General features: G+C 33.5%; 2 protein-coding genes across 8 annotated transcripts; one reads left to right on the plus strand and one right to left on the minus strand.

Annotated features, from left to right (window-relative positions):
- The first annotated feature begins 4182 nt into the window (after positions 1–4182).
- On the plus strand, positions 4183–7021 carry LOC132627330 (F-box/kelch-repeat protein At3g23880-like). Of its 4 annotated transcripts, none has more exons than XR_009577836.1 (3): positions 4183–5559; positions 6322–6414; positions 6793–7021. XR_009577836.1 is itself a non-coding variant. In XM_060342608.1 (3 exons), the coding sequence occupies exons 1-2, from the start codon at positions 4312–4314 to the stop codon at positions 5551–5553; spliced, it is 615 nt and encodes a 204-aa protein (XP_060198591.1). In that variant the 5' UTR covers positions 4185–4311; the 3' UTR covers positions 5554–5559; positions 6793–7021. The 4 variants fall into 4 exon arrangements, 2 of the variants coding, with proteins under 2 accessions (XP_060198591.1, XP_060198590.1); XR_009577837.1 differs by having other exon boundaries at positions 6322–6382; XM_060342608.1 differs by lacking the exon at positions 6322–6414 and having other exon boundaries at positions 4185–4490; positions 5118–5559.
- Positions 7022–17214: 10193 nt separating this feature from the next.
- LOC132627332 (probable mediator of RNA polymerase II transcription subunit 26c) lies at positions 17215–22819 on the minus strand. Of its 4 annotated transcripts, none has more exons than XM_060342610.1 (8): positions 22259–22819; positions 22113–22181; positions 21926–22008; positions 21722–21780; positions 20659–20774; positions 19422–19491; positions 19093–19229; positions 17215–17776 (listed from the first exon to the last, which is right to left on the minus strand). In XM_060342610.1, exons 1-7 carry the CDS (start codon positions 22571–22573, stop codon positions 19126–19128), a joined length of 816 nt encoding a protein of 271 aa, XP_060198593.1. In that variant the 5' UTR covers positions 22574–22819; the 3' UTR covers positions 17215–17776; positions 19093–19125. The 4 variants fall into 4 exon arrangements, with proteins under 4 accessions (XP_060198593.1, XP_060198592.1, XP_060198594.1 ...); XM_060342609.1 differs by having other exon boundaries at positions 19422–19494; XM_060342611.1 differs by lacking the exon at positions 19422–19491.
- Between the last annotated feature and the right edge of the window lie 1151 nt (positions 22820–23970).

The following is a 23970-nucleotide window of genomic DNA, read 5'->3' on the forward strand; positions in this document are numbered from 1 at the left end:
AAGAATGAAAAAAAGGATGGTAGGATTAGTTGGGGTAGTAAAACATGAATATGTGACATCACTAAGGAAGATGTTGCTACAAAAATAATCATAAAGGTAAGAAGGGAGAATTCCTTTATTGGCTGAGATTTTCTGGTAGGTTCTTGTTGTGTTGCAATGTTAGGTGATGTAAGAATACGAGGTGATGAGGTAGAATCAGGTGTAGTTTCAGAATTAGATGTAGTATCAGTTGAAGTGAGTTGTATAAGAGAAAATTGAGTTGGTATGCTACCAGAATTGATAGATGGAGATGGTGAGTTGGTGAGAGTAAAAATATGAGTGTTTAAATGAGATTCATTTAGAGGGGTTTGGTTAGGATCATCTGAGGAAAAGGGATACTCTGAGAAAATTAGCATTTGATGTTGGATTGTAGCAAAGGGCTAATGTGTTTCATGAAATTTCACATCTCTAGAAATTACTATCTTCTTGGTTTCTAAATCTAAAACTTTGTATCCCTTTTGATGCAAAGGATATCCCAATAGGACACAGGCCCTAGCCCTTTCATCAAACTTACTTCTTCCTTGCACCAAAGTAGAAACATAGCACAAGCAACCAAAATTCCTCAAGTGTTTATAGTTAGGCTTTCTTTGAAAAAGCAGTTCATAAGGAGTTTTTCCTTGAAGTACCTTAGAAGGTAACCTGTTTATGATATAGGATGTTGTCAATATGCACTCACCCCAGTAAGAAATAGGAATGTTGGATTGAGACATTAGACCTCTTGCAATTTCCAAAAGATGTCTATGTTTCCTTTCAACAATTCCATTTTGTTAGGGTGTTGCAGCACAAGAAATCTGATGAATAATTCCCTCTGAAGCAAGAAAAACTGCTTCTTGTGTTCCTTTCCTCAACTCTAAAGCATTATCAGACCTTATCATTTTTACCTTTACATTAAATTGTCTCTCAACCATGGCAAGAAAACTTTTGAGTACTGGCAATGCATTACCTTTCGTACTTAATAGAAAAGTCCAGGTTTCCCTAGTATAATCATCCACTATTGTCAAAAAATACTTGCACGCATTATATGTGCTAGACTTGTAAGGACCCAATGTATCAATATGTATGAGCTCAAACATGCCTTTAGTCTTAATGGCACTGAGTGGAAAAAGGAGTTTAGTCTACTTTGCTTTAGGACAAATATCACAAACAAGTTCAGGAATGGATTCACAATGAAGGAAATTCAAATATTTCATTGCTGAAAAGGGGAGATGCCCCAACCTTACATGCAAAAGTTTTACATCAGACATAACTTTAACATGTGCAGAAATAGGAACTGAAACAAACTCAGCACTGGAATTTCTTCCTTTTGGAATTGAAAATGCATTAAGTAAACTCCTAGACTTAGTGACAGTAGACTGCAATAGATAAAGTCCTTCCCTAGCTTCACCAAAAGCTTGAGGATTCTTCATTAAATGGTCCTGCATCAGAAACCCAATAGATGTAAACTTAAGGTCACAATTGAGTTGAACACATAACTTATGCACAGATAATAAGTTATATTTAAAATTTGGCACATAGAGAACATTAGTTAAAATGAGATTTGGCAGAATAAGAGCACACCCTGTATGAGTAACACTTGCCTTAAAAGAGTTAGGTAAACTTATGTTTAAAGGCATAAGGAGTGGAATGAGAAATATGAAAGAATTAGGATTACAACACATGTGATCTGTAGCTCCTGAATCAATAATCCAAGTGCTAGTTTCTAATTTACCTAGAGAATGATCTGAGTATTTTAGAATAGTACCAGCTATTGCATTAGCATTAATGCTTGTTTTTCCTGATTTTGCCTGCTTGTACAAGGTCATCATTTTTGTGAGATTTGTTCCTTGCTGAATTGCTGTAAAAGTTGTTGTTATTCTCAGAGTTATTTCTAGTTTTGTATTCCTCCTCCTCATACATTATTGTTGCATTACCCTTAGCTTCTCATTTAGTGAACTCAAAAGCATTTGGGAATCCATGTAACCTGTAACAATCATCTATTGTGTGTCCTGTCTTTCCACAATGAGTACAACTCACATTGGGATTGTATTTCTTTTTCCCTTTGAACTTTTATTGTGGTTTAGCAAACCTCTGAAAGGAATTGTGGAACTTAGGTCATGTATTTGTTGTTGTTTTCATTGGTTGATTCTTGTACTTCTGCAGACTCTTTCCCTGTCCTGTTGACATGAAAGCCCCGAACTCAGATAAGAGTTGATCATTTGTTTGTTTTCCCTGTATGGCACTCTGTCCAGTAGCCATAAATGATGCAGAATCAAAGGAGATCTGTGCATTTGCATATATCTCTCTTTAGTTCTCATCCTGCAAAAGAAGAGAATATGCAGTCTCCATACTAGGTAGTGGATTCATCATAATGATGTTTCCTCTAGCTTGTGTATATATATCATTCCAACCCATTAAAAACTAGATTAACCTCTGATCCTCTAGGGATTTTGTTAGCTTTTCCTTTCCTTCACATACACATACATATGAACAACAAGTAATGACATTAATAGCATCTAGTTCATCCCACAGTCTTTTGAGTTTAGTGAAATATCCTGCACTGTCACTGTTGCCTTGAACCAAACCTGGTGACTCCTTATGTAAATGGTACAGTTTGGCACTATTGGATTTGTCAAACCTCTGCTCTAAACTGTCCCAAAGTTCTTTAGCAGTTTTGGAACTCATTACAATGTCAGCAATATTTTTTGTGAGTGCATTTGATATCCAACATATTACCATATCATTAACACAACTCCATTGTTCATAATTTGCAGACTTCAGATCTGGAGCTTTACAGGCTCCGTTGATGAAACCAAGTTTCTTTTTGGCTGATAAGGATAGGAGAATAGATCTCCTCCAACCTGGGTATCCTCTTCCATCAAAGATAGTATTGACTAGAGACATACCAGGTGAGTCTGAATTGCTAAGGTGATAAGGGTGATTATTTTCATTTGTGATTACCTTTTCAACACTGGTTGATTCCATATTTGTTGTTTTAGGCATGTTGATTTACTGAAGATGAAGATGATTTTGATATTTGATTTGGATCGAGCTTAAAACTGCTCTGATACCATGTAATAATTTGAAGAATAGGAGACTTAGTATTTGTGAATTCTCTATGTATTTCATATGAAGAAGAAGAGCACATATATATACAAGAGTACTATTTATGAATAAAAGAATAAAACTTAATCTTATACAATTTTGTCTCAATTCTATTGGCTAGTGTCTAACTAACTTATTCCTTTAAAATGCAAATGATAATGACATGTTCTTGTTGATCAAGATTTGTTCATCATACGGCTATTGTGGTTTTGTTAACTTGGTGTGGCTAAGATTCATTGTAGAAGGAATCTTGATATTCCTTATATACAGCTGTGTATACTTCTTCACCTTTGGACTAAGTTTAAGCAGGCAGGCCCAAATTATTCTCTGTTCAGCACTTTGGCCCATTACCCCATTTTACTGAACTGGCCCATTTCCTTGTTTTCAACCCACACAAGTCTTCGATGTTGATTTCCTCTTTCAATCAAACTCTCTTTCAAACATCCATTGAAGCTCGGAATCATATTCTTCCTTTTCCATTAAAGAATATGATGATGATGATGCATGTAATCCTACAATAACAGAGGGTATATTTAGGTTGAAAGTATAACAGAGGGATATATTTAGACATCACGTATAACGAGGAGTATTATTTAAATTATATTTAACAGTACAGGGTATAGTTGACCCTTTTTTGATTTAGTATAATACCCAATGCGGATGCGGATAAGTATTTACCATTTTTGTTTCTATGGACTTAGAATAGAATCACTGGCTTGTTAGTTCTCTATGAATTTAAGTTAACATATGGTGCCATAGTTATCCAATTTTACACACTTAGAGCTCGTTTGGTATGAGGGATAAGGGATAAATAATCCTGAGATTAAATTTGAGATGAGTTTATTTCACGTTTAGCTGAGATAAAATTGCGGTATAACGAATCTTGGGATTAGTTATATGGGATTATAGTGTTATTTTATCTCCGTGAGAGGGTAAAATAACTAATCTCGCGATAACTAGTTCCAGGATGGCGTGTTACCCAACCAAACGACCCTTAAGGGATGCTTTACATTCAATAGTATGCATAAGGCACCAAAAATAATCCTATAGCGACACTTTAAGGGGCCGCTCGTGATCAAAATGGAAAATATTTTAGAACACAACAACACCTAAAAAAACGTACGTAGTCAACGAAAAACATCAAAACTGAGGAACAGTATTCTCCAAGAGCACAAATTTGTGAAACCCTAAATGGAATCTGAGGGAAATGAAGCCTCTCATCTATGCGCAAAGAGGAACAAACCCACTAACCATTCCCAGTTTCCATCAAGTTCAATGCAAGATTTGAGCTTAAAAATCTGTATTTTGCCAACAGAACTCATCACTGAAATACTCTTAAGGCTTCCAGTAAAATCACTCTTGAAATTCAGGTGTGTTTCAAAATCTTGGCTTGCTTTAATCTCTAGCCCTCAATTTGTCAACACCCATCTCAGTATATGTGCTAATAACAAGGACAACACCCACCAGAGGCTTATTGTGACGGTTAATCGACATAAGTACAATCTTAAGGACATTTCTGTTAGTTCTTTACTTTATGATTCAGTTACTGAGGCATTGGACTTGGACTATCCTACGAGAAACACCCATAAATGTATTAGTATTGTGGGTTCTATCAATGGGTTGATCTGTCTTTCCGTTGGAGAAGCAAACTTTTTTATCTGGAATCCATTAGTTAGGAAGTTCAAGGAATTGTCTGATTGTAGAGATGCATTTTGTTTTGGTTACCCTTGCATTTATGGTTTTGGATATGATGAGCGTCATGATGATTATAAGGTAGTGGTAGGGTTGGCTAATAAGCGTTATGACCGTTCTTTTCTTGTTAAGGTTAAAATGTATAGTCTAACTAGTGATTCTTGGACAAGTATAGAAGATTTTCGTAGTGATTGGTTTGCCATTAGGTCGGCTATGTTTGTGAATGGGAAACTTCATTGGACTATATGTACTTATTGTCATCCTTGTGATTCTTGGGACATCATTTCTATTGATTTGGCTGATAGGAAATGGGGAAAAGTGGAGCAACCTTCCTATGAAGAAGGAGATATTTATTCGACGCTGGGAGTTTTGGGTACTGATCTTTCCGTGTGTTATAATTATCTTGGAATTCGCGCCGATGTGTGGGTTATGAAGGAGTATGGGGTTAAAAAATCTTGGATAAAGATGTTTACCATCTGTCATCCATTTGAACCGCTGGCTTTTGAGTTCTATACATTCTTTTGCATGTCAAATAAAGGTAAAGTTTTGTTTGTGTGTGGACCAAATGTCAGGATTTACAATCCAAAGGATGACTCAATCTTATGTTCAAAGATTACCAGCTATAACACCTTTTATGAGGCAAACATTTACATTGAAAGCCTAGTGTGGCCCTTTATTAGGAAGGAACCAATGATGCACATGGAGGAGATTGAAAAAGCTCAGATGAAGACGATCTTGTAATTAATAGTAAGACTTCTCTGTACATTTTTTATTTTCTTCTGCACTAGTTTGGAGCTTTCAGTGCTGCTAATAGCTTGTACATTTTCTTTAAGACTATCTTGTAGTTCTTTGACTTTTTTTTTTTTTTTTTTGATGAAGTAAGTTGTTGCATTAAAAAAGCATCAAGAAGATGCATGATAGTTCTTTGACTTATTTGGTCAAACAAAGGCTGAATCGTCTTTCACTTTGGCAGCAACGTTGAGTTAAGCATGGCGCATTTCAAGGGTAAAAGCATTTTAGGATGCGAATTTAGCTGTTGTGGTCACGTTACTTGTGGAGGTGTATCAAAAGACGGTAATATAGGAGAAAAAGATATGGGGACGAGCTTTGTTTAAGATGGCACTAGCTATTTTAAAGTAAATGAACGTACAACTTTTTCATCTTTGCGAACAGATTTTTTTTTTCTACATTAGTGAATTCTTTATCATGTTTAGAGTATCTATAATTTGAATTCCTTTTTTTTTTTTTTTTAAATGTGTACATTTTGTTGTCTTATTTCACAATATTAAAGTTAATTATGTGCAATGGTTATGTATCACCAATTGAGAGATGAAAATCATAGTTTAAAGCATTTCTAAGGGCAACACCTGCTTGTTATGCTATCTACAACCTATCATGATACTTTGAAAACGACCCTAGTAAAGCTAATATTTGTAAGATGTTATGACATGAATTTGATAGAGCATCAACCTGTGTTGTGGTTCAATTTTTTGATTTACGTCCTTTCAGATCACTAATTGAGGAAGCAAGAGAGAAATGCAGCAGGCCGAGGAACTTATTGGTCTGCAACGTATGTTAGATTACTGGAGCTATATGGGTTAAGTAGGTTGCTGTAAATCAGCTACCCTTTTATTGGCAGCATAATATGTTGGATTAGCAGTACAATTCTTGTGATTATTCTTTCGATACTTATAATAGACTTTGACAATCTGTATATCGCTTTATGTTGCACCATTTTCAATCTAGACATCATATAAGTTAACAATGGTTATTTTTTTCTGTGTCCATTGCTTAGAAGTTGAACGGAAGCAACTTTGACAACATGTCTCAATGTTGTTCGTAGGTTAAATGGAGCTTGTCCTTTTGCTTTGAATAACGCATTCAGTTTCTATGAAAGTGGCATTTGCGTGCGAATCTAATCTATACATGTTTTTTATTTTGAGGTGCTTTGTTAACTGATATGTGCTATTGAACTTTCAGGAAGTGAATGCTGATTCTAGGAACAAACTAATTTACTACTTGTTGTCTGCATGGATTTCAATGAAGAAGAAGGATGACTTTTCTCTGTTTTTGCTGTTTCTTTTTTTGGTAGGTTACAAAATGTGTGTACAGGGAAGAGTTGGCGTAGTTAGCACGCCATGATTTTACTGTTCATTTGTGATGTACTTGTGTTATTTTCTTGAGCACAGAGCAAGACTTACATACGCTAGCTAGCTGCATATCACATTTTGTTGCTATAAATTTTTCGAAATTATAGTAACTTGCTTGAAATTTTAGTCTTACAGTAACTTTTTTTTTGTGGTGGGGAGGGGGGGGGGGGGTTAAAAAAGTTTAGCGTTACAGTACAATTTCAGAAAAGGTTTGAAATCATGCATTAATTTTGATTTAAATGATGATAAACTTTGAACAGTAATGTTCTCTCTCCTTTGAGTATTTTTCAATGGCTTGTGTGCTACAGGAAATTATAAAAGTATCTTATATGCAGGCCGTTATTATTTTGAACCAATATCCAAAAGTTGGTCTAAATTGAAAGTACCCGACTACCCGTTAATGTTAGAGAGAAAAACGCTAGATAAAATATTTTCTTGCGGAGTATTCTAAGGGGGATGTTGTGCCTTTAAACAGAGTAAGAATAAAGAGGCACAGACATGAAAATCATGGCAGGTGAAATTCGACAATAATGCCTAGGTGTAGTACCTACAAGGGTGGTTGTTTGATAGAGGGGACTTCTCTAATAATCTTTTTAAGGTGAAACCTTAATAAGGGAACAGGAGGAAACATAGGAATTATGGAACAACAATTTTGTTCTAAAGTCTGATGTGGTATCTAGTTTGTTTTGGTATTTTTCCTTGCTGTTAGTAGCTAATTTCTTATTTTCTTCTACACTAGTTTTGGTGCTCTGTGTGCTGCTAACAGCTGGTTATTTCCTTTAAATTAATAGATACACTAAAATAATTAGGTGCATTGGTTATTTATCACAAAGTGAGATGAAAACTGTTGTTTTAAAGGATTTCTAGTGTAACTCACTCTTGTTGTGTATCATCTATCTATAATGATACACTGAAAATTTGAGCTAAGTCAATGTAGCCAAGCAATTCGAATAAGGAACAATAGCTAATCGGCATAAGAAACAATCTCAAGAGTTTGGTAGACATGAATCGTCTTAGATGTAGTTCAATTTGTCAATTTGCGTCCTTTGTGATCCATTAAATTGAGGAAACAAGGGAGAACGTAGCGCAGGCCAAAGTATCTTAAGGTATGTATATGAAAATTCTTTGCGAGTTAGATTTACTGGATGTAAATCAACTAATTAAACCATCTTCTAGCTTTCAATTTACTTATGCATTTGACTTAATAATTTGTAAGCGGATTCACTTGGATGGAATGAGTATCAGGTTGTAATAATGAAATGGGAAATTCTGTTTATTCAGTTGGCGAGTAAATTTGATCTTCTTTCTTAGTCTTGCATGAACTCGAAGGGGCTCTTCAAAAATACATTTTTTTTTACTTCGGTCATTTGGACATTTAAATGATGTTTAATACTAACTCCAGACTATATGAGTACATCTTAATACATATAGTTTAAATTTGGATATCGTCCTTGAGATAAAATAATTTATCATGTTCTATCATCATAACATGACCTACTAACATATTAAATCCCGTCATTATATATATAACATATCAATAAATCGTTGAATGAACTTAAGATCAATGCCAAAGAGGAAAGATTTGAGTATTAAATAGCTGCTAAAATGCATGAACAAACTAGAAGTTGCTAGAGTAATTTAGTTCATCATTTGAATAGCTAGCTAGGTAAGAAATAGCTGGACTATATGACAGAGATAGACAGCTTAGTACAACATCGAGCTTCTTTACTCATTGTTTTAGGCTTTGATTAATTGAAATCTTCTAACTACTTCAAAATAACTTTTGGAATGTGCTTGCTCTCTAGAACTTGAGTTAATGCATCTTTCTGATGTGCGTTATGTGCTCCACTTCAAGGATGATTTGCCTTAGAATTTATACCTGCAATTTGCAGAAACAATAAAACATTGGAAACATGAACAATTAAAAAGGGAAAATAGAACCAAAGGAAGTACTACATTTTTTTTTTTTTTGGTAACTAAACAGTTTATTTACCAAGTAAGAGTTATGTACACACAGAAAAAATTCTGTCCACCTGTAGAGAAGTTCCATGGTTCAGAATACTACCAGTCATCAATAACAATTAAACAAACTATATTAAGCCATACACTAAGGATAGAAATTTAAGTTTTGTATTCTCCTCGCAAGTCGTGGTTCTAAGCTTGCTCTATACACACTGGTCCGGATAATCAACCTCAGCAACAATTTTGGTTCTCTCAGCTACTTGGCCTGGAATACCCTATAGTTACGCTGTTGCCATAGCATATAAAATTATTAATACTAGATGAATTTATTGAACCAATATTCTTTTCCTTTCCTAGTAACTTCCAGAAAAAGATAAAAAAGATTAAAAAAAAATAAAAAATAGGGCTCCACTAATTAATATCCAGGACAAACAGTAAAGACGATTCGTGGAGGAGGCTGTAACGACTAATCTTTCATTCCTGAAAATAATAATCAAGACAAGAAAAATAGCGACAAAGAGTAATATTTGATTTCAAGAATTTGTGCGGGGGTTACAATCTTTATGAAATCTTAAATAAAAAGATTTAATCCTCTGATTCTTCTCCTCACGATATGACCGTCAATCAAGAGCTTTGCTTGTTCTTGAATGGACGGATTACTTGTTGTTGAGACTTCACTACGAATGCGGAGCCGAACTTTAATCACAAACGTAGAGGTATGGAAACTTGCGGCTCACCACTTGGAGCGAAGACTTCTTAATATGCGGAAGACTTGTGGCTGAGAGCTTTTCTATGTCTTTTTCTTGATGCTCTTGGCTTTACGAAGACCCCTATTTATAGTTGTAGGAGAGAGCTAGGGTTTGTATATGATTGGTTGAACCATGTCATTGGAACACTTGGCGACATTTGATTGGTTCTTCTATTGATTTGACATGTTGTGTCACTTATGCACGTGGCACGATTTTATTGGTCTTCATCTTGACTTGGCGCGCCACATCATTAGATATGTGACATGGACCTTGGGCTAATAGAGTGGGCTCATCATGTGAAGTCCGACAAGATGGACTAGCCCAATTGAATTGGTCTTTCAATTAAATCCATACATGTTGGGTTTAAGCAATAAATCCGATTATGTTAGCCCATAATACTTGTTTGGACCAATACATCTCGAATTTAGAATATGATCCAAATTAATTTGTGGATTTAAGTCTACAGAGGCCACTTTCAAGTATCACTTGGAAATAAGGCCACTCAATTTCTTTTTTAATTATTTTTCGATATTAGGGTTTAGAAAAAGGGGAATGGGTATATTTCATGATTTTAAAAGTTTGGAGGTTTTAAGTTATACACTTAAGTCCCTGTGACTTTTAATAAAATATACAAAGCCCCTCTCTCTTTCTCCTAAAATATGCATAAGTCCCCTTCTCTATCAAGATCAATCTCTCCAGTCGATTTTTCATCTCTCTAATCGTCGTCTTCAGGTATGTTAATTAATTTTGGCATCAGTGACTGTTACGCGCTATTTTGAACGGGTCCAAGATAGTTTGCAACTTCCCGGTTATTCTAACTGGTTTAAAAAAAAGTTAGAGTCGCCACCTAATTTTTAAGGAAAATCAGGAAACCTATATGTATTTGTGTGTCTACTCCATTTTAGTCTACGAAACCTATAAGATTCTAGATAAGGGTTCTATTTACCCCGAGGGGAAGATATTAAGCATCCCTCAGAGCCTGCCCGAAGACAGTCCTTAGACTTAGTTTAACTGAATACTAGAGGGGATTATCTATCTGTTTATCATTATTATTATCTGTTTTCAAAATGTTATGACTTCATGAAAAGCTACACTAGGTGATAATATACTAAGTATATACAGTGTATAAAAAATGTATTTATATCAAGTATCAAGTATTCATAAAGAATGTATAGTAAAAAAGACTATATAAAAAGAGCATAAAGAAAATGTACCTCGTAAGTATAAAAGTATATATGTTAGTATAAAGAGTGTATATATATGTTAGTGTGACGAATGTATAACTATATAAAGAATATATAAAAAAAATGTAAGACTATGTAAAAATAAATATATCAAGGATATAAAGAATGTGCTTCTATATATATTAAAAGAATGTATGTATATTAAACATATAAGGAATATATTTCAAGTGTGAAAGAGTGTATGTCAAACCTAAAATGAATAAAGAATGGTATAACTAGGTATATTAGTGCATAAAGAATGTAAAAATAATGTACGAATATTCATTGGTGTAAAGATTTTATATATAACGAAATTATTCAAAAAGTGAAGTTTATTTGACTTGTTTCTACCGTTTAGTTAAAGGGAGTGTTTGTTTAATGAATATCCTATCAAAAGAACAAGGAACAAAAGAATTGTAAAAAGTATTGGTAAAAAATAAGTATAAGGAATTGTGGATAAAAAATGAGTGAAAATGTGTAATGCCTCTAAAGAATAAAATATTTCTAAATGGACGACTTAATATTTAGCTAGTGTCAAAATGTGGGTTTAACTTAATTAAAATATGTATTAGTGTACACGAAACAATATAAAATGTAAGTTGTATTAAGAGTGTATAAAGCATATAAAATAAAGGATGGACTAGTATTTTTGCCTAAACGTCAAAAGTGTGAATCTATTTAACAAAATATTTATACCAAGTCAATTTAATCTAGTTATGAAAGTATTGACGGCCTAAGTCTTGCCTAAAGCGAATGACAACTTTAAGTTAAACAAACAAGGCGACAAGTAAATAAATATATCAACCCGTCATTTCAAAAATAAAGGTTCCACTATACTATGAGTTTATGTTTTGTACAGTTATAAAAAATGCGGAAAGTAAATACGACCAGTGATTCGATGAAGTCTTCGGGTTCCTTCCGAGTGTCGTCTTCGGGATGTATCTCCGGGTACCTGTATAAACACTTAGTAAAAGTGTTAGTAAGAGAATAAATAACTACCTAATGAATTAAAGAAATAATAAATAAACTTAAAATAAAAAACCCGTCTTTTATACATGGAAGGCCTTATAAATCGACGAAAATCTCATTCATCGGCCATTTGGGTTTAGTATTCACCCAAATTATTTTAACAACACACGAATAAAAGATAACTGTACAATTGACCACCAAAGTATTTTTCCGGGCACACAATCAAACATTTATTGTAATTTAAAAGATTATGTGAGGTAGTCCGAAAAGCAACAAAACAATGCAAACATTAACCAGTGAAGCTGCTAGCCGCAATCTTCACAACAAACAACCAACATTTAGGAACATTAGCAGGAGCAAAATTATTAAATAAAAATAGCACAATAGTGATAGCAAAAATCCAAAAATAGGGACAACACAGTAGTTCCGACCAATTACCAAAATAGCATATCATTAGTGGATTTGTTGCCGGCGTTTTGTCGGAACAGTGGGTGTGATGGTGCTGTTTGGCAGTGGTGTCGAGGTAGTTTTTGGGTGTTGACGAAGTTGGTGGTTCGCGGTGATTTGGCATTGTCGACGGGAAATGAGAAGGAGACAAAGTGGTGGTGTTTGGTTGCTGGCTGTTCGTCGAAGCTCCGACAGTGATGGAGAGGGATGACGTTTTTGGAGAGAGGGAGACGAAATGGGGGTGTTGAGCATGGTGGGTGGTTTGGTGAGGACGGAGGAAAAAGGGCTGGTTTTGTGGTTGTTGGTGGAAAACAAAGGGACAGTGGTGTTGCGGGAGTAGGTGTGGTGGCTGTTTGGGGGTCTTTTTGTTGGCTGCTCCGGCGTGGTTTGGTCGGAGCAGTGGTGGCGATGGGAGGACGAAGCAGTGAGGTGGGGGGAGCGAAGTGGGTAGAGGAGAGAAAAATGGTGGTGTTGTGGGCTGGGGGTTCGTCGGAGCTTTGGTGGTGGAGGTGAAGTTCACCGCCGGCGGCAGTGAGGGTGGTTGTCAGCGGCTGAGAGAAAAGTGAGGTGAGAAAGAATAAATGTTTAGGGTTTAGAGGATGGGAAAAAAATCTGAGAAGTGTAAGTGTTGTGTAGAAAATGATAATTAAATTAACCGCTTCCTTTACTTATAATGTAAATAAATACCCTCTTTTGTCCAAAAAATAATAATCTTCCCCTTTTAACCCGTGTGTAAAAATGTAATAGCCAATAGGTCAAGAACCCAACCCATTAGCTCAAATGTCAACTTTTAAAAAGGTGATGAGACTTTGACTTGATCGAATTTTTGCTCTGCGTTTTAAAGTTAATCGCTCCAATTTTCTCTGCACTGACGGACTGTACTAAAATATAGTTGATTAATACATGTGTAAGTATAAAATGTAAATATTAATGTATAAGATATGAAAATGTATTGCTATAAAATTAAGAAACAATTATTAATTGCACAAAAATGGAGTTTTATTAATTTATGGTTTTTTTAGACACATATTGTTTTTTTAAGTATCATTGCTTGTCATAAAATTCTTTTGATCATGTGTTCAATGAATGAGGACTCTCATATGATGTATTAAAGTGTTATTATAATGTTTAAATAGTAACATGTCCTTTTTTGTTTTATTTTATTTACTTATGGCTCTTTTTAGACAAATATTGATTTTTTAAGTATCATTACTTGTCCTAAAACTCTTTTGATCATGGGTTTAATGGATGGGGACTCTAGTATGATGTATTAAAATGTTATTATAATGTTTAAATAGTGGTATGTCCTTTTTAAAAAAAAAATTATTTATGGCTGTTTAGACAAATATTGGCCTTTTAAGTATCATTATTTGTCCTAAAACTCTTTTGATCATGTGTTTAATGAATGGGGACTCTCATATGATGTATTAGCGTATTATTATAATGTTTAAATAGTGGTATGTCCCTTTTAAAAAAAAAAATTATTTATGGCTATTTAGACAAATATTGGCCTTTTACGTATCATTATTTGTCCTAAAACTCTTTTGATCATGTGTTTAATGGATGCGGACTCACATATGATGTATTAGAGTGTTATTATAATGTTTAAATAGTGGTATGTCCTTTTAAAAAAAAATTATGGCTATTTAGACAAATATTGATCTTTTAAGTACCATTACTTGTCCTAAAACTCTTTTGATCATGTGTTCAATGAATGGGGACTCTCATATGGTGTATTAAAGTGTTATTATAATATTTAAATAGTGACATGTACTTTTATTTATTTTATTTTATTTACTTATCGATTTTTAGACAAATATTGTCTTTGGTCTATACCTAACATGTGAAAAATTATTGACCATGCGTGAAGTTGAGCCTAAATGATAACTGTTAGCTATTGACAACAATTGGTTTATGGTATACCTATCCACGATCCCTTAGATTTGTGCAATTTGGGGTTTGATTTTTGTGGTTTTATTTTTTTATTTTTTTGTCCGTACACTCTTCGTCATCACTATCAGGATCATCCTGTCTTCCAACATTTTGAGGTCTCCTCCCATTCACCCATGTAATTGCCACCTACTATAATATATTCTGCAATTGACGCCATAATAGATCGATAATAGATTACGGCTATGGTCTATGACTGCAATCGACGCCATACTAAGTCAGTGGGGACTGATTTTTCGATGAAAAGCCGGAACTTTCACCGGAAATGGGATCTCAAAAGTGGATAAATCGGGAGCTTTGGAGGAATTTTTTTTTAAATTTTTTTGGCATAACTAAAAAGTTGGGGGCCAAAGTGTAGTTTTCAAAACTTTGGGGCTGAGATTTGACATAGCACATCTCTGACCAAATTTGTCACAGCACACGTTGACGTCATAAATGGCGGTCAAAACACCAATTTTTAAAAATTTGTGATTTTTTGGCAAAATAATTTTTCAATATGGCCTTTTGGACAACTCCCAAAACAGTACTACAATTGTCTTTTAGATCCTAATTGTAATCCAACTTTGCTTTGACCGCACCATCTTTTTAGCGGCCAAGCAAGTCATTATCAATCTCTGTATAGGTCAAAGTATTTCCATCCACTTTATGCGCTTTCCATCCAAGTCCATATCATTTAGAGCCCGTTTGGATTGGCTTGTAAGTTGCTGAAAATAGCTATGTTTTTTTGAGTATTTGACTGGCCAGCTTAAAGTCATTTTATGTTTAAAATAAGTCTAAAAAAATAATTGAAACCGTTTGGCTTAACTTATATAAAGCAGCTTATAAACTGAAAACAGAAAAACAGCTTATAAGCTGAAAACAACTTATAAGCTGCTTTTTTTAAGCCCATCCAAACATGCTCTTAACAATTAGTTAATCAGTAATTCCTTTATGTCTGATCATGGTGAATAGAGAAAAGGTTGTTGTGGAGCGTAGTTTAAATTTATGGGACAAACATCATTGTATTACTTAGTAGGCTTTTGGACATGCGGTTTGAAATTATGAGATGAAATCAGCGTTTGGACATGCATTTCATCTCATGGGTTCAAACCATAGTTTCAAAAAATTTAAATATAAAACTTGACCCATAAGTTTATATTTTGTAAAAAAAGACCCATAAGTTGGTAAATATTTTTAATAGTTATTTAAATATGCATGCTCGGCGTGAAGAGATTATCCGTACCATGTGGGAGGATTATATTAAAGAGTAGTTACATTACTATTCATGTTAAATTTTCGTTTTTATTGAACTAAAGTTTGATCAATTGATGTTGTATTTTTTAGAAAGGTTTTCCAGTAGCGTATTAATTTTGTTATCACTTATAATTTGCTCATTTGGTCAGATTGTATAAGAATTGGAAATGTTTTGATAGTTTTCACAACTTGTGGGCTTTTTATGCCTATAAGAGAAAATACAACTTAAAATATCCAAATTGCATGTCCAAACATGATTTCAAATCATGTCCAAACGGCTCCTTAGTCCGGTAAAAAATTACCATATAGAAGTAGAAGTAAAGAATTGAATATCATTGTACACCACCTTTTCTAATTTGTTTTATTTTTCACTCATCATCCCTATATCCGTTTTAGGGACCGACTAATCTGAATTAGTGTCCTTCCAAGATTTGTAATTGTTTAAGAGGGAAAAAATGAAATAAATTACTTTTATTATTTTCCTACGGTGTTATACAGCTAATTAAAGTAAATTGTACTTGTTTTACAAAAAAGTCGTTATATATATCCTACCCCCACCACCCGCTTCACATCCTCATCCTACTTTTCTTTGAACAAATTAAAAACAGTGTTAATGTGATGTATTTATCTTTTTATTAATCAATTTTAAGAAAATTCATGCGATATAGTAAGAAAAATATTTATTCATATTGTGGTAGTGGTAAAGGCATAACAAATTTCACATATTGCACACAGAAAACAACTGCTGCTTTTCCAAGCTTAATTGAATATAAATTGCTCTAATAAAATGACGAGCAAGCAATTGCTCAGGGTGTCCCTCGCGGAATTGGTAACTCATTTGTTGTCAACGTTTTAATACGCATGTCCGGGTTTACGGGCAAGACAAATGATATATATGCCGTTACAATAGAGGCCGGCATATTACAAGCTTCTGGAACAAGCTATGCCTGAGTCAACAAACAACTTATAACAATTTGATGTGGTTTGTGAATACTCGATAGATATGTTGAATATAACATGAAATCCTATTGGTTTGTCATGACTTCCATCTACAATTCTGAATTATAATATTTATAGCTTTGAATCATAAAAAAGAGGTATCATGATAGAAATGGAATAAATAGAAGAGTGTAGCATCATGAGTGAAATTAAATAAATCAAGGAGAGGTACAAAAAAGAAAAAGAAAATTGAAATAAATTTAGATGAGGTACAATGAGTGAAAGTTTGAGACAATGCCACTGGTATAGTTTATGAGTTATCCAAAAGGATAGGTAGGTAGAGTATACCACGAACTCATAATGATTTGACTTGCATGTACTTGCATGTTAGCGTTCTAAAATTTATATTTTCCGTCTTGTTTGTTTTGTAGCTTTGAAATCATGATGATCTAGTATGGTTTGTGAGTAATCCAACAGGATACCTACGTACGTTAAATATAGCATGAAGTCATACCGATATGTCATCACTTGTATGCCACTATATAATTTACCGATTTTAGTTCCTCCGCTATTTCTAACGCTCAACTTAATGGTATTTTAGTTCCAATTTCTTTTGTTAAACTTAAAAAGTTCATTGGCGCACCAATAGTAAACTTGAAGACAATATTTAAAATAGCAACACAAAAATCTCTCTTTTGTGCAAATCACCCTATATAAAGCTCCCAACGATTAACGAAATTCAGATTGTGAGAACTTATAATTAAGAACATACTCTTCATAAAGCAGATGCTAAACAAGACCACCATATATTTTCAAATAGAAATAACTACTCGTCCTAATCAGGAACAAGCTAGGTTCCACGAAAAAGTTATAAAGCTAAAGCCTAAAGCCCATAAATTTATAAAATATGTACACTTGCATAGTGAAGTGGCTTCCATATTATCCCTCTTCCCCTATAGGCTATATCTACAAAGCAGCTATATGTATATTATCTTCTAGCTAGTCCACAGAAAGAAGAGCAGTGCATCTAGTCATGAAAGCACAGCAATATTCTTCACTATTCAACTAATGCGCATCACATGGCTGGAGACCAAACTAATTTCTAGCCCTAACCAATCGGCCATAATTGTACTTATTACTATCCCCACAAGTCTTCATACTTCTTTTTTCTCATAGTCAAAGTCATGTGACTTAACTCAGTCCATTGCATGTGCCCATGGCTGGTGACAAAATTACATGACACCAATTATAGCCTCAAAGAACTTGGCACTATTATGTGTCATTTGTTATATCTTTCCTCTTTGCTTTCTCCCAATGCATCGAGTATATGTGTCTTCACAGCCTGCAAAGTTTATAAACACCACCCGAAGTTGAGTAATATTCCTGGTCAAAATTGTTGATCAATCTTTCGAAAATCAATTTCTATAAATTCTAAATTTATTATGAGTAGCATCAAATATACAAAACACAATGTGGTAAACTTGCGCATTTACTCTCAAATAGTAAACACTCAAGAGTGTGATTCAACGGTCAACCAAACTAAAATAGACTATGTGAGAGCAAGTTTCGATCCTAGAGGAATAGGCAATGAAATTATATTTTTTTCTTATCTGCCTAAATCGTAATGAAAAAATAAGTCAGTACTTGTATTTCGGTAATGCATGTAATTGCCTTCGCGAACAAATTTACATCATATATACCCGGTCAAAATAATTTATATATACACACACTATTATGAATTTTTTTTAGTTTTTTTCATATATTTACTATTTTATATTTTGACTCTTTCGATAAAAATTCTAGCTGTGTCACAACTGAATAGAACACTTCAAGCTGTATATATTTGAGTTGGTTGAACACTAGCCCTCTAAAAGTAAAAACCGACAGCCATTATATGTCGAAGGGAAACATAAATGAAAAAGAGAGGAAAGAAAAGAAAAAGCACCAATATTGTACTTGATCTGGAAAAAGTTTGTTTTCGTACTTAATTGAATCTCGATTGTCAACTTAATCAGTCAAAAAATAGTAGCCCTTCCATCCCAATTTAAGTGTATTAATTTGATTGAACATAAAATTTTAAAAATAATAATAAGAGATTTTAATTTTAATTTTGTGGTTTTAAATTAAATATTTGTGTAATATATAAAAATGTCCTCTTTGAGTCTTGTAATTTTAAACTTGCCATGTACGCCATTCCTTTCAAATTATTTATCGCTTTTTTATTTTACAAATTCCTTAAGAAATATTAATTAGAAGGGATATTTCACATACTTTACCGTTATTTATGTCTAAATTATAATATCTCCCTATTACTATATTTATGAGTCATTTCCATTAATGACAAAATTATACTAACGTTAAAATGGAGAAAAAATAATTAATTATGTCTTGAAGACTTGAATTTCTAAAATGACAAATAATTTGAGCCAATTATTTTTAGTAATCACGACTGATAATTTTAGACGGAGGAAATAAAATGTTTGAATTATTAACCTACTAAATATAAAAAAAAATTACTATTTTTCAGACATATAAAAAAAAAAAAAAAACTTAAATTGGGACCGAGAGAGTTAAGAGAAAAGAAATGCTTGAAAAGGCCTCAACGACAGTAAAAAGTCCAACTACAATAATTGTTTTAAGGAAATAAATGGTACTTACCTAGTACGTTGCAGTCTATATAATAGGGATTGTCTACCAGTATTTTGCTTGAAATCCAGAAATGCTGTTAGCAACCACTGATTTTTTTGGTTTGCGTACGTCTTGAAGGTCCACTTCTCTTGTCCTTCGTATTTTGGCTTTTATCATAAAGCAAATAGTACAGGGAGTAAATAACCACTATTCTAGACCAAATATGCTATATTTAGAAACTTTATTTCTTCACTTTTTTTTTTTGCTTATGTGGAAACGATAGACGTACAAAATGCAACAAATAATATAATAACTAAACAATGACAATCGTCGATTGTGAAAAGAAAAAAAAAACATACCATGATTTTCTTCTAGGTAATCCTCACGTAGGCGTTTTGACGATAGACTAATAATGTTCTTCTCTACGCTCTGCTATTTTGACTCAAAAGAGAAGCTAATAATATAAAAGGAAATGATATATACTACTAAATATATTAAAATTAAAATTAAAAGAAAATAATAGTATATACTTATGTGTTACTTTTTTTGTTTACTTCGTTTCAGAAGATGAGAATCGTTTTTATATATTTAGTAACTCTTCAATTTCAATATTCTAAATGTCATGTTTAAGACCACAAGATCCAGTTAGGGCTGGACATAAATATCGAAAATCAAAAAACTGGACCGAACCGAGCCGAACGGTGTTTGGTGTCCACCTTCAAAAAATCGAAATCGAGCCGAACGGTGTTTGGTGTCTACCTTCAAAAAACCGAAACCGAAATAGCAGAACCGAAGTTTGATAAAACCGAACGTCCACCGAAATTTAATACATTACCCAAAAAAATTAAAATAGTTCAGGCCCATTAAGTTTAAGCCCCAAAAAAACTCAATTGTAACAAACCCTCTTTTGCTTTTGTATCCCTAATTTTCCACTTTAGTTGAGAAAATCAAATATTCTTAACAAAGAAAGGTGACTAGGATGTGTCTTTAGGATTAATGTATGTCCTTTATGTGTTTTCTTAATTATTCTTACGGTATGTATATAACACCTAGTAATCCTATATCATGGTTATGATTTTTTGTTCTTGTGTATCCTGTTTGTTTGATTTTGATTTCAATTTATCAGTTTTATGTTGCTTTTGAGAATATGAATTAGTGTAAATGGAATCGCTTCTAATATCATATCAAAAAAATCGAATTGAAAAAACCGAAACCGAGCCGAACTTCAAAAAACCGAAACCGAAAGAACCGAACCGAACTAGTTTGGTTCAGTGTTCGGTGTCCACCTACCGAAATAGCCGAACCGAAGAACCGAACGCCCACCCCTAGATCCAATGACAATTTTGGTACACTACATAATTTTTAGTTTAAGATCAGAAGATTCAAATTTGTTTTTACTTTCTAGAACTTCATGCATTCAAATTAAGAAATATAAAATGATACGAAAGGAATAATATCATGGTCATTCTTTCATATCCACTCCTTTTTTTGTGGTTTGGTAAGACTTTTATCGTTAAACTTTCCTTCTAATGTTCTTTTGAGTAAAAGAATAAGGTGGTGAGGGTGCAAAAGTGGAAATAATCGTAGTTTATATACCTTATGACCGCAATAAGATGATGAGCCGTTTGAAATATTTCCATAAAGGGATTCTCTCTCTTTCAAATCACCTTGAAAGTTGTTCAAGTGGGGTTGAAAAGGAGTGTCTGCACCACCTGCCCAATTTCATCATTTACACTTTGTTATCCACTCTTAATAGATCCTCTTTCTCAACAATAAGATTAAAAGGATACTCTAAAAGCGAAAATGGATTTTCAATTTTGATTCAATCCAAAAGCTTGTTCAAAAGAAGGATTGCCCAAATTTGTACATAAAAGATCAGCAACCTACTCAACACTCCCGCACGCCTAGATTGAATATCAAGCTAAGAACGTGACTCTAATAACATGATAAAAAATGAATGTTGCACCTAACTTAATCCAAAAACTTACTCAATAGATGAGAATTATCCAAGATTATAGAAAAGATAATTATTCTCATCGACAGATGTGGCATAATCAACAAAGCACCCCCCGAAAAAATAGGAGGAAAACCTAATATACTCCAATGTAGAACTCTCTTTTGACAATGTTAAAAGTATGTGATCATCTTTTATAACACGGTGTATTAACAAAACTTCTACGATGTATACAGGAAACAAGCTATACACACATAATGTTTCCTTGATTCTTGTATATATAATTCAGAGTATAATATATCTCCTCTCACCCTGTTCATTTACCAAGACATGCATTTATAGATCGTTATTCGTTAAAACTTACAACAGTTTGTTAAACACAGAGGCGTATCTACCATACAAGGTAGGGGTTCAGTTTCCCAAACTTTAGGTGCGGAGTCTAAATTTATGTGTAAAAAATTATTAAAATTGCAATAAATAGTACATATGAACCCCTAATTTTAAAAATATAATGGGTTCAATGCTAAAAATCTTAATATTGAACCCATAAAATTTAAATCCTGGATCCGCCTCTAACACTCTTAACGAACTTATTGTTTAAAAGCTTGATCAATTTAATCAATTAACAAGTATTCGTAATCACTTACGAACGGTTTAGATATTTAAAGAAACACGCAAATTTTACCACTAAAAAGGAAGATGTACCTGTTTCTTCCACTGGTGTATTCAATCTCACCCATTCATCAACAATATCCTTCCATCTCCTGTAAAAGAAAAAAAAACCCAAAAACGGTTTTTATATTTCACTTAACTTAAATGTATTAACATAATAACTAATTATGCATACAGAAACAAAAGAAGAAAAAAAATTAGAAGTGTTTAGAAGAAAAAAAATTAGAAAAAAAAAACCTGATAAGCAGTTTAACAAGCCTTCTTACTTCATTTGATGAATGCTTTCGCAGTCTATTTACATGCCTTCCAATATCTGTTTTCTTCAAAAGCATAAAAAGAAAAATAAATCATAGTAGTAAATTCTTAGATAATTCTAAAGAAAAAAATATGAGAGTTAATTAAAATAGAATCCTTGAATATATACCTCAAGAACCTTGAAACTAATGTCCATTTCAGCAAGACTTTGAAGCAGATCAACCAAGCAATTGTCAGACTGAAAATTCAAAGTATTTCAATAATTAGCAAAAAAACAAATATTGAAATCCAAAAAATAAAATTAAGAACTTTAACCTGATTTGGGATTTCAAAATGATTCTTGATTGTGAGGATTTTGCTCTCTAAATCTTCATATTCTACACTCTTTTCCTCTCTTTTTAATTTATGATCATCAATATTGCTCTCAGTATTTCTGTTATATATCAAGCTTTGTGGGATTTCATAATTTCCATCAGAATTACAATTGTAGATTTTCTCAACAATGCCGTCTCTTCGGCTACGAAGCTCTTTTCCATGATCAAGAATGGCTACAGAAATGGCTGTGTCAATTAAATCCCACAAATCCACACTAGAATTATTCAAGATTGAACGTAATTCATCCAATTCCATAGTTTATATTATGTAGAATTCTTGAGTTCTTTTATTAGAAGAAAGAAGATGTGTTTACTAAGAATTCATTTCATGGGATGTTGAGAAACAGGACAGGAAAGAAAGAGAGAAGGCAGAGTTTGGGACAGAGTGAAATGGGAACACAATGTGGACAGGTTTAAAAGGGTTTTTGTAGTTTTGGTACACATTCTATGTTTTTGTGTTGTCATTATTATTCTTTCTACTCTGGAAATGGCGTTGCTAACCCCACTTGGTTCGTTAGAGCTTAACTTGTATGCCGCCATATAAATAATTTTTACACGGTAAATGCTAAAAAGTTATCCGTACACGTGTCCACGTCAAGGCAATAAATGTGTTCATGGCCATGTTTTTGCACATAGTGTTTTTAGAACTTAACTATTGTTAATTTTCATGCATTTTTCATTTTATCAAATCACTTAACTATGGTAAATAAACATGGTTTGGTGCAAATACCTAATAAGAATAAATATTACCCTATAAACATGAGGTAATACGCACTTGTTGTGGCGGATAATTTGCCTTAGTTTCAAAAATATAAACCTCACTTTCTATGAAAAGTTACCTATAGTTAATCTTTGAAAGATCTCCTAATTTAAAATGCATGTACAGCTTAAACTCTTCTACTAATATATTCTCCAACAGTCTTTCTTCGGAATTATCTGAATGAGTCGATCCTCCCACCCTGTTATTTTGCAACTTATCCTAAGATTTCTTTGTCAAGAGCTCCTCAGAAATGACTGAAGAAGCAATTCGTCTGTTGTGGTGGGGCATCTTTTTTCTTTTTAAGTAAGACCTAGATGATTATCCATACCTTCGATAGCTTGCGAGTTTGCATCCATCCCTAATCAACTACAGTTTCCTTTTGATTTCTTCCTTGTAGTCGTTACACTATTAGTTTATTGAGGTGTTTAAAGGGTTATTCTTCTTGATCCAGGATTTGCAACACAATATAAGCGACATCCATGTAGTGAGTAGTCGAATGAATCACGTTAAGAGAGTCTAAACTTTACGCGTCGGATCACATGTTGCCTCAATGGCCCAAATTCACCAGAGAAGCACAATTTTCGTCAGTTCAAGCTAGAATACATGCATAGCTAGTGATTTAATGTCAAGGTCGCTGATGATGGAAGCTTAGGACAAAATCGTATGAGGTGAGAGTCTACGTACGGGTTCGTGAACAAAATACCTATTAGAATTTTGATCAAGCACTACTAGTTAATTTCGCTTTGGGGCCTCCCTTGACTCTATATAAGATTTGCTGCCTATCACGCGAACCTATTAGTTCAGCCCAGCATTGTATCAAATACTTTTCTTTAATTATTTTTTTCATTGAGATGAATTCTTTTAAGGTAATCGTTTGACTTCCACTGCTGATT

This window comes from Lycium barbarum, chromosome 2, assembly GCF_019175385.1.
Source record: "Lycium barbarum isolate Lr01 chromosome 2, ASM1917538v2, whole genome shotgun sequence".
Classification (NCBI taxonomy): Eukaryota; Viridiplantae; Streptophyta; class Magnoliopsida; order Solanales; family Solanaceae; genus Lycium; species Lycium barbarum.

What these genes read in the sequence shown, in the direction of transcription:
- LOC132627330 (XM_060342607.1), top strand. Translation starts at nt 4,312, where the DNA reads ATGGAATCTGAGGGAAATGAAGCCTCTCATCTATGCGCAAAGAGGAAC.
- LOC132627332 (XM_060342609.1), bottom strand. Translation starts at nt 22,573, where the DNA reads ATGGAATTGGATGAATTACGTTCAATCTTGAATAATTCTAGTGTGGAT. An exon ending in CTTGTTAAACTGCTTATCAG is followed by an intron (nt 21,781 to 21,925) that starts GTTTTTTTTTTC and finishes TTTCTTTTACAG; the next exon opens with GAGATGGAAGGATATTGTTG. An exon ending in TTACCTAGAAGAAAATCATG is followed by an intron (nt 19,230 to 19,421) that starts GTATGTTTTTTT and finishes TTATGATAAAAG; the next exon opens with CCAAAATACGAAGGACAAGA.